This window comes from Bombus vancouverensis, chromosome 12 (genome assembly GCF_051014615.1).
Source record: "Bombus vancouverensis nearcticus chromosome 12, iyBomVanc1_principal, whole genome shotgun sequence".
Classification (NCBI taxonomy): Eukaryota; Metazoa; Arthropoda; class Insecta; order Hymenoptera; family Apidae; genus Bombus; species Bombus vancouverensis.
Window position 1 is genome coordinate 9,519,425 of NC_134922.1, and position 10,843 is coordinate 9,530,267.

The 10,843-nt window shown below is 40.0% G+C and overlaps 2 protein-coding genes across 2 annotated transcripts in view; both read left to right on the forward strand.

Annotated features, from left to right (window-relative positions):
- LOC117155251 (uncharacterized) overlaps positions 1-5,637 on the forward strand; it is a 52,288-nt gene extending 46,651 nt beyond the window's left edge. Inside the window, exons 3-6 of the mRNA XM_033331041.2 lie at positions 816-856; positions 1,767-1,865; positions 3,101-3,175; positions 3,358-5,637. Coding sequence (XP_033186932.1) covers positions 816-856; positions 1,767-1,865; positions 3,101-3,175; positions 3,358-3,561 — 419 coding nt within the window. The 3' untranslated portion in view covers positions 3,562-5,637. The remainder of the gene's footprint in view (positions 1-815; positions 857-1,766; positions 1,866-3,100; positions 3,176-3,357) is intronic.
- Positions 5,638-6,771: 1,134 nt separating this feature from the next.
- On the forward strand, positions 6,772-9,823 carry Nmt (N-myristoyl transferase). The gene is made up of 8 exons (XM_033330617.2): positions 6,772-6,901; positions 7,446-7,681; positions 7,764-7,974; positions 8,050-8,166; positions 8,225-8,395; positions 8,473-8,653; positions 8,745-9,008; positions 9,073-9,823. The coding sequence occupies exons 1-8, from the start codon at positions 6,792-6,794 to the stop codon at positions 9,229-9,231; spliced, it is 1,449 nt and encodes a 482-aa protein (XP_033186508.1). The 5' UTR covers positions 6,772-6,791; the 3' UTR covers positions 9,232-9,823.
- Positions 9,824-10,843: the final 1,020 nt, after the last annotated feature.

The window sequence follows — 10,843 nt, forward strand, 5'->3', positions numbered from 1 at the left end:
CTCCCCCTCGAATTCTGCAATCGAGCTCCACTAATCCTCCTTCCTGGCTTTCTACCGCTTACAGATCTCGCTCTAGCCACTTTACCTCCTCCCTGCTACCTCCTACCAATTCCCCACAAATCATTCGCCGATCTATACACCTGGCTTGTAACATATTGTTCTGAAATATCGCCAACCGTGCCCGCTGCCAAGCTTCTTAAAGCGCCAATGCTATTTTAGCTAAAGTCTCTCGGCTCGAACCGACATTCGCAGAGCTTAAAAGAGAAAAAGGAAAAAAGAAGTGGAAAGATTTCGCTTCCTTTTTCTCCGGTTGTTTTTCTCGGCTACTCCTTTTACGCTCTCCTTCTATTCTCCATCGGTCTCCGGTGGAAAAAGTTTGTATTCCATTAGCGTGTCGGAATAGGAAACCTCTCTAGCGAACGACTGTAAACTCTTGGATATTCCGGTGGAGCGGCAAAACGTCCGGAAACGGCTTCAATTTGAACGGTTTGAAAAGTATTAATTACGACACTGGACCCCGCCACTGAAACAATACATCGTCGTACGCTCGTCCGGGTGTATGGGTGCATTTCGAGGAGAACGAGCTTTTGTTGCCACGATCCGCAACGCGCGCCGCACCGTTATAAGTTCCATTCGACGGGACAATCCATTTTCCACGACGTTAAGTGTATTGCGACGGGCGGGAATTATATCGAAGGAACGCCTAAGCGTGTTTAATTGTTGCGTCTCTCCGCCCTTTGTCTCGTACTTCAACCGGTCTGCTGTCTCTCTGTTCAACGCTATTACTCACTCCATCGCCCCCTCTGTTGTTGCAGGTCTAACGTGCTACACTTGCGTCAACGTCAGCGATAACCAGGTATCGACGAGTCCATTAAACGTCCTCCTAAGAGTCCGTAATGCCTGTATCGTACCGAGTCCAGTGCACAATTTCGTTTAGCCCCGAGCAGATCGTTCCGCCATCGATCTTTTATTTATTTTCAAACTTCCCTTCCTCCGTTCTTGGCCCGCCTCCCTAACCTACCTATCTCACTTCTTCTGTCCGTACATCCACGACTCGTCTTTCCTTCTTCGCTCTCCATTCGCCATCTACCGCTCTTTGAATCGCCGACGTCGCGAAGGAATTACCAATATCGGGCCCGGTCGTCGATTTCTTCCAGCAACGAGAAAAAGAAGACACGAAACACCGAAGAAGATGGCTACGAGATCGTTCAACACCGCGGATCAAGTCCGAGCAATTCTAAATAGAAGTTCCTTCCACGGAAGTCTCTATTGAAAACCGTTGATTCCGGTCGGATCGATGGCCACCGCGAGTTCCGGCTCCGAGAATTTATTCCTTCGACCGTGAACTCCGTCGTCTTATTTCTCCCCTTGTCCTTTTTCCCTTCTCTATTTCTTTTCTTTCATCCCGAATTCCATAGTAGTCGGATCTTTCTATAACGGCGACGCAGTCGTTGCGGCCACTCGATCAGAAAGCAACGAATTCTCCAGTTACGTTCCACCCGTACGATTTTCCGAACTCTAACTCGCTCTACTGATCCCCTCGATTTCGAGCGGTACAGAACCAACAAACTCCATACTTTTTTACCCCCATATCGAACCACCGTGGTACTAACCTCGAACTTTCGTGCGATTGATCGAGACTGGTGAGTAACGACCGGATGACCATGCAAATACGTCGACCGGTATATACGAATCCGACGTTATATATGTTCCGATTCCAGCTAATATCACAGCTATCGTATTCTTTTTTTGTCCTCTGTTCGCAGATGTGCAACGAATGGGCGATAGATACACCGTGTCCGGCGGGTAGCCGAGACTTTTGCAGATCGCTGCACATTTTGGACAGCCTGGGAAATAGCGTCTTGGCAAGCACAAATTCTTCTTTTTTTCTTCTTCTTCTTCTTCTTCTTCCCCTAACACTTGACCTTCTCCTCGAGACGAGAAGACTTCGAGTCGACGCGATTAACTCTGTCGTTGCCAAGAAGTATTAGAACTGCAACTCGAGTGTTGGCCGTGTCGATCCTTTCCTTTCTTACGATGGAGAAACTCTGCCTCTTTTGCTTCACAATTCCAACGGGGATAAGTTTGCATAATTAATGTAATTTACCATCGAAGAATAATTTAAATCGAAGACGCGACGAAAGTAGGAAAAACGAGCGGGCGAACGTTTTCCTTCCTTTTCATTGGGCGTTAGAAATTGGGATTTCCTTCGATGTGTTCTCTCGTTTCACGGGTTGATTGAAACGCGGCCGCGGTGCCACGATAAAATCGACACGTTCGACGTTCATCACGAAACCATTGTACGCACGATGCGCCTGCCACCGATGAAGATCAATCCGAAATTTTATCACTAGCCCCACTAATAGCTTCTCCCAGCGTTAAACGCATTATCGATTTCCGTGTTTGTTAATGGATAAACTTGCGAAACTGAATTCACAGCGGAAGAGTGATGGCTTCCCTTAAGAGCATCCACCGACTAAGCACTTTCCAAAACTCTTTCAATTATGGACATCGGAATCAATTAGAGCTTATCAATTCACCTATTCGCGGTTTCCACGCGTTCTCGGCTTTGTTGGTTCATCGATTAATTGATTCTTAGATGCGAATATCTACGTAACGATATGGTGGGAAGATTCGCAGATGACGCGGAACAAAGCGTTTTCCAAGCAGTGGCTTCAGACCGTGCGGCGATTCGTTCGCTTCAAACGAAAGACTCGAGTGAAACCTCCGTGATATTTTCCTTTTCCTTTCTTTCCTTTCATTTTTTTCTCTCTTTCTCTCTCTAAAGTTTCAGAACGCTCGGAAAGAAAGGAAGGGAAACAAGCGGAAAAAACCCGTAGCAATCGCCGAGATGAACATTCTGTGTACGCGAAATCGAACATCTAAGAATTAAACAGTGAGAAAAAGATCGACGACGTAGATCCTAACGACCGGGAATCGATACTTTGACAATCGCTAGATAGAAAATAAAGCAGCCCCCGTTGCATCGTGAAGAAAATGAGAACGAGCGTATCAACAAACCGATACAAAACGATGACGCATCGAATGTAACATGCCCCTGACGCACAATGGTCCGTGAAAAAGCACGTTTATATTTCAGGTGAGCAAGAGCTGCGTGAGTAGCGCGGAATGCGGACCTGCCTCGGTCGGTTGCATCCCAGTGGACACGCAGCAGGTGCGAAATAGCGAATTTTTTCAAAGTATCCTGGCCTGGCTTGCCCTCTCTTTTGACTGTTCTCTATCTAGTCAGCCGCATACACATAGTTCGTGTTGCCAACTGTCTTTCTCTCTCTCTCTCACGGAAGAGAGGAGGAAGCCACGCGACCGGGTGAAATAAATTCGGTTATTTCGTTCTAGATCTGCATCAGCTGCTGCGATCTGAGTTACTGCAACATCGAGTCGCCTACCAACGCCACCAACGCCATTTTCTCGCGCAAACGGCGCGCCAAATCGAAGTCGAAACGCAAACGACCCGGTAGAAACGGGGTCGAGGGCAGCCGATTCTACGGGGGCGGCGCACTCTGGCTCATGGCCTCACTCTTCTATGCATATCATTGCTGAGGAAGCAGCACCGCGGAAGAATCTCTAGTTAGAAGACATCAGCCGTGCACCAGGCAGCTCGGGAATTATCCCCCACCGGAGTTACGATTCGAGAATATAAAACGCGTTTTTTCGCAATCCATCTATTTCTTATCGAACGAAGCGACTCTAGTCCTACTTGTATACTCTCATCTCTTCTCGACTGATAGCATATCCTGTCATTGTTACACCTACACTTTCCATGTTTCGAACGTTTAAAAAGTCCTCGAGTCCTAAGGAAAAATTATTCGTAAAAGTACTCGCGGCTCCGTGCTTCTCGAGTCGAAGCTTTGGGAAAATCTGTGTTCTATTAATCAGCTTCCACCGTCTCGTCTCTGTTTTTCGATGGTGTGAAGTAAATCGCGAATCGTGTACTATTATCGCGCGAGCGAGTGTTTTTGCGTAAGATAAGCTAGGGAAATTAGAAGCCTGTTCGTCTTTCTCTTCGTTGACAGATTCGAAGAGTACGAACTCGTCACCCGAAGAGAGAGACAGAGAGAGAGAGAGAGAGATGTCGCCAGGATCCTCCGGGAGAATCCTGCGCTGTCTGAAGCATGTATAGTTAACGGAGGGCCGTTTTAAAGACTCTCAGTGATGGAAAAAGGAATTGTTCTCTTCTCGTAGTAGCGTAGTTGCCTATGCCTTGTTAGAAAACGAAAAGAAAAATGAAAAAATGAAAATACACACACACACAAGGCGAAACTAAGATGTAAGTTCGAGTTTACGGATTAAACTTTCTACAGAGTTGCAGTGCCAAAGCGAGCGAGGAAAATTCAAATACCTTCCATACAGCTGATTTAACAGGGGCATTTCATTTTCGATCGAGAACAGTCAACGCTGATATATATTAGGGGGTGAAGATCCGTATTGTTTTTCGTGTTTTAAAGGCCCTGATTCGACACGCGGAATTTCATTTCGACTCCTCGAGGTGGAAAAAAGAGCGAGACGCGGGAAGACAAATGAAACGTTTGCTGCTTGTTCCCTGCTGATTCATTCTGAATTTCAGTACCTGCTGGAGCAACGATCGATCGTTGTCCTCAAGGCACTTGCTCACTGAAGCCGCGAATTCCCCGTACGATTCACGACCATGTGTTTCATTCGACAAATAAAATAACAAACCTTTTCTATTACTCCCTTTCTACGGTTTTTTCGTTCGCGACTCGACGAGTACACCGTCAGACCTAATTTACTTGGACATCGATCTCTCGGTCGAATATTTAACTAGTCCTGCGGATCAATCGAGTTTTTCGTTTTCTTCGAGTCGGAGAAGCGAATGTTGATTTACATGGAAAGTTCTTAATTAAGTTGCTCGCGCGCAACTTCAAAGAAATCGCTAATTATGTATCCGAGGCGAAAAGAAGTTCCTAATTATTCCCACGTAATAATATTACTTCTATCGTATTATCTTATTTTTCCGTAATAACACTTCTCTTGTGTTAATAAAGCGTTAATTATCCTAATTGTCAATTCATCTGATAAAGCGAGAACGCGATAGTTTCCTTTAGTTGGATATCAGAACCAGCCAGTTTGCAGAATTTATGACAAAGAGAAGAAAATCTGGCGCTAAAAGCGAGATTAGATTCGTTCGAAAATCAATTTCCACTCGACTCTTATCGTTCAATCGTCGAACAGAAGCAAGAACCGTTCAGTTTCCGTGGATATCGGGTTTCTTAAGAAAAGCTGAGAAAAAAAAGAAAGAGAAAACATTGGAATATCGCGGCACGCTAGCAAATCGTGGAGTTTGCTCTTGCCCGCAGTTTGACAAATAGATATGCAAATCATAAATTATGCGAACGGGACGTACGCGGGATTTGAATTATCGATAAACTGGAATTACGCGTACCTAAAAGCTGTTTACATACCTACAAACTCGCCTACTACAGACTATTTACTGCTATTACAATTATTAACAATTATACACATAAATAAATAAATAAATAAATAAATATATAAATGAATAAATGAATATATATTATGATATAGAAATTATACATTGTTTCGGCATGAAGATGTAAGAATACTGTTGGTAATGAAATAAAGAAGACTATAATTGTCAGACTGTCACACAATGGAATAATTTTAGTATATGAATCTCAAATTTTTTTAATTTCAATTTTTATTACAACCCGAATTCCTTGATCCATTTGAACCAATAACGCACGACATGTGCTTATGCGATGTATGTTATGCAATGTATTTGTGCTATGCAAAGCATATTCAATCTAACGATAACGCACCATGTGCTACGTGTTATCGTAATGATTTAGTATTGAATACAGTATCGAAATAATATAGTATAGTATAATTCAATGAAAATTATATAATATTAAAAATATATGCAAAAAAAAAAAATGAAACCACGTTAGAGTAGTATTGAATGATATTGAAAAGCGCTATTGATTTCAAGATAAAAAGACAATGAATAGTGTACGGACTAGAGTCAAATACAATTGTCTTTCAATTAGGAATCGGTTATCGGTGGATTAATTACTTAATCAAATTATAAGTAACTTTCCGATCCTCAAATTTGTCTATCTTATTCGTTTATAAAAATACATTTTACTATCTTCATTGGCTTTGCAATACGGTTTAAAACAAAATAAATGATATCGTTAAAAATAATTGATTCTTATTTTGACTCACATTACACGCTGACAAACATTCGAAGAGATAACATCGATGATAAAACCGGCGCCAAACATTCCCGCCAAATTTGCTGCGCAGCCGACGCCATATTGCTTTCCTTCGCTGCTTGAAAATCCCGCGTTCTCGAATTTTCCCACGCTTCTTTTTCCACGGAAAGTCGATTCGAAACATTCTCAATCTCGTCAATGAAACCGTTAATACGTTTCCAAACTACCGTAAACGCGTATTTTCTAATTTCGAAGTTTTCAGATAAACGGTCCGAGAAATTTATTTCTATCTAACGCGCGTTCACTACGAGATAGAACGACTCTTAGGCGTACCAAATACTTTTTAAGAAAACTTGTATAATTTCTTTTGCCGATCAAAAACTTTATACTATTCGCGATCCCTACACTGTATAAAAATTATTTAGAGTAATTTGTTGGCGTATAAAGAAATTTTTACTAAAAGAATTGAATTAATTTAAGCACACCGACGCGATACAACTTTTCGAAGGAACAGTCATGGCGTACATCACGTGACCCGTTTTTCTACGTGTAAGCGCAACTAGGGGGAGCCACCATGTCATGTGCATGCGCATTATCAAAATCTATATTAAAATGGAGGAAAAGAGTCAAGTTGTGGAACGGGAGGCTAAGAAGGATGAGATTCACGAAAAAGATGGGAAATCTAAAAGGTGAGCGAACGTTCATTCGATTCCTACGAAGTACTTGCCGTGTAATTTCAATTGGTATGATTGGAGAGCATTTGATTCGATTCACTTTGAATACGAGTTATGGATGACCGGCAATACCGTAGACGTAATTTAATGTTATTTTTTATTAACCGTTATATAATTATCAATAACAATATTTTATTATTAATTTGAAATAATAAAAGGCTTCTCATATTATTATATTTTGTCCCCGTAGTTGAGTTGGGTACTTTAGAATTATGTTTATGTGTCATAGTAACCTACTAATTCAAAACTAGGTATATATAGCACTATAAGTGTTCAATATTATAAGGATATAATCGTATGTAATATTTAATGTGTCTCCTGTATATAAATATTATTATCCTTGAAGATATTTTCAACATGTAAAGTTTCAATGTATCCTGTACCTTCCTTGTTGCTTCTTGCATTCTTAATTTATTCTTGCATTGTGTATGCCTGTGTGAGTTGTGCTTCTTTTACTGATAGCGCATAAAGAAATAAAAGGATAATACTTGTAATTTAGTTCAAAAAAGAGACATCGTAAGAAGAAGAACAAGATGGCGCATGCCACTGGTGAGAATCACAACCACACAGGCCACAGAGATGAACATGAAATGCATAGCACGTGTAACATTTCTATAAAAGACATCCAAATGGCAATGGAGGTTTTTAATATACAGCAGAAACCTGCTAAAACTCAGGAAGAGGCAATGCAAAAGCCTTATCAGTTTTGGAGTACGCAGCCAGTACCAAAAATGGGTAAACAATTTAAGATCTACATTTCACGATGGTAAACAATAATTTTAAGTTGACCAGATTATATTATGAAGATTTTCTGCAGATGAAAAAATAGTTAAAAATGAAGCCATTGAATCTGACAAAACATCAATCAGGGCAGAACCTTATTCATTACCAGCAGACTTCCAATGGGATACTTTAAACCTTGATGATCCTTTAGTTTTGTCAGAATTATATACTTTATTGTCTGAGAATTATGTGGAAGATGATGATGCTATGTTTAGATTTGATTACCCACCTAATTTTTTAAAGTGGTAAACAAAATATCAACTAATGAAATTTATAATGTAGTTTAGTTCAATTAAGTACTCAATAGAAGATGTTTCTAGGGCACTGCAATCCCCTGGATGGTGCAAAGAATGGCACTGTGGGGTACGTGTGACTAAAAGCGGACGTCTAGTCGGTTTCATTTCCGCTATTCCAGCTACTCTGCGTGTTTATAATCAGTAGGTTTCAAATTATTTTTAGTCTGTCCCCTGTTAGCTAATGTAAGGAAAATTTCAGCACTCAAAAAATGGTGGAAATAAATTTCTTATGCGTGCACAAGAAACTGAGGTCAAAACGGGTTGCACCAGTATTAATACGTGAAATAACTAGGAGAGTTAATCTTCAAGGTATATTCCAGGCTGTTTATACCGCTGGTGTTGTATTGCCAAAACCAATAGCAACTTGCAGGTGTGTACCTGCATCACAACCAATCTCACTATTATATCACTATTTCTTATCATTTAACTATGAATTCGATTTTAAAGGTATTGGCATCGTTCTCTCAATCCAAAGAAATTAATTGAAGTGAAGTTTTCTCACTTGTCTCGCAATATGACTATGCAGAGAACTTTAAAGTTGTTTAAACTGCCAGAAAATACAAAAGTGCCAGGATTTAGGAAACTGGTTGAAGCAGATATACCTCAAGCTCATAAAATATTAACTGATGTAATGATTTTTTCAGGAGAATACTACAGTTGCTAGAAATATTAATGTTAATGTTTTAATTCAGAGAATATTAAGATCACTCATGTTTTAGTATTTGGAGAAATTTGACTTGGTTCCGATTTTCTCCGTCGAAGAGTTCCGACATTGGTTCCTCCCACAGAACGGGATTATTAATAGTTTTGTAGTAGAAAACGATGGTAAAATTACTGACATGGTTAGCTACTACACGTTGCCGAGCTCCATAATGCATCACCAAACACACAAAACTCTCAGGGCTGCATACAGTTTTTACAACGTATCCACTGCGACTCCTTGGCTCGAACTCATGACTGATGCATTGATATCGGCTCGTAATGTAAGTGTAATTGCTTGTACCTTTATTATATAAGAAAAAACCATCGTTTATATATTATTTTCAGCTCGACTTTGACGTATTTAATGCGTTGGATCTCATGGACAACAAAGAGTTCTTAGAGCCATTAAAGTTTGGTATAGGTGACGGAAATCTGCAATATTATTTATATAATTGGCGTTGTCCTAGCATGACACCTGGAAAGATTGGTTTGGTGCTCCAATAAGTTCTAAATAAACGAATTCGCCTAGAAAAGAAGTTTTCGCACGTGCAAGTTTACGATACGGAAGCGACGATAAACGATGGAAATAAATATTATTAGGATAATATAGGAGGAATACATGGAAACGGAAGCAAATATAATTTTGTCTTCTACTAACGAGCATCCAAAGCATATTGAACGATAGAAAGAAATTAATATTTCCTTAAATGAGTCAAAGTAGCACGTTCCATTGGATTCGCCGGTTCCGTGGATGTTATCTTTGGGGAGTCTCTGTCTCAACCCTTGATCATGACATTAGTTCAAGATCAAAATATGCATGTGCAACGCGTGTATATAGGTATCTGCGTGACGAGCAATGTAGATAATTATCGTATGCTCTAGTAATTTACAAGAACCATGCGGGGCAAGTTTCCTTCTTACAGGTATCGTCGACCGCAGAGTTACTTCAAAATTTTCGATAAAGCTCCTTGGGCGTTATTTTATTTGGAATTAGACATTTCCCTCGGCGTCTGTTTTGGTTAAATAGGCCGCAAGGTATGCCGAAGTGGACAGTGGAAGAAAAATTTAAATAAAAGAAGATCGAAGTATAAAGCGATCCATTTGTTTGTTTACCCCCTTCGTTCTTCCTTCTCCGACTTTATATCGTAAATCTCATTTCCCCTTTGTAAGCTGTATACTCCAGCACGAAATAAAGTTTCCTTATCGTACGTGATACGTTTATAGCTGACACGAATGATTCCACCATTTTTCGATCATTAGCTTCGGTACTGTTTTCTTTTCCGGTACGTTCAAAACACGTGGTTGCATAACAAGCGACCTGCTTCCGGCGCCGATTAGATAGCGGTAAAACTAAAAAGACACCGAAAGAAACCAGTTTTTAAGGACTGTCATTAAGGGAAACACCGCTGGCCCAACGGTACGGCATCAAAAGTAATTTACGTTGTTTAAATGTAAACTTCATTGAAATATATATCTTTACAAGCTGCGTTTTAGATAATTTTACGTTTCTGGAAAACATCAGCCAGCTGATTTCTTTTTATTTTCTTCCAGCAAACGTTTTCGACTGTCATATACATATATTCATTTATGAGAGCAGCGTGTGCTCCTAATACGAGCCGAGGTCTTTGTAACAGTTGCTGCAGATCAATATTTAACACAGTATACGCACAACCGACATGCAAGGTCTTTTCAAGATAAAAGGCGCGAAATGATGGCCCCGTGGCGATTATAACAGCTGATATTTACACGCCCATTTTTTCTATTTACCTACGATGCTAATATTTCTAATTGTCTACATATCGTCTATTTACATATTGTCTAAATTGCGAGTGCTCATTCTTGATAAATGATTTAATTTATTGAACTTTGATTAATTGTCCTCTAGATACCCTATGAATATATGTTTGTCTAGAAATATTTAACATGACATTGGAAAATAATATATCTTTTAATGCACACACAAGTGAATAACGATTGTACAAACTAATAATGACAAGGAAAAATGTTTAATCGTACGACTTGGCGGTAAAAAATTCACTGATCAATTCTACAATAATATTCCACAGATGTCAAATTCTTTACAGACATTTGCCGTATTATCTTCCATTAAAATTCA

Bases quoted from the DNA above. Each gene is read 5' to 3' on its own strand.
- Nmt (XM_033330617.2), top strand. From the start codon at position 6,792: ATGTGCATGCGCATTATCAAAATCTATATTAAAATGGAGGAAAAGAGT. The intron at 6,902-7,445 runs GTGAGCGAACGT...CTTGTAATTTAG, and splicing joins AAAGATGGGAAATCTAAAAG to TTCAAAAAAGAGACATCGTA. The intron at 8,654-8,744 runs GTAATGATTTTT...CTCATGTTTTAG, and splicing joins CTCATAAAATATTAACTGAT to TATTTGGAGAAATTTGACTT.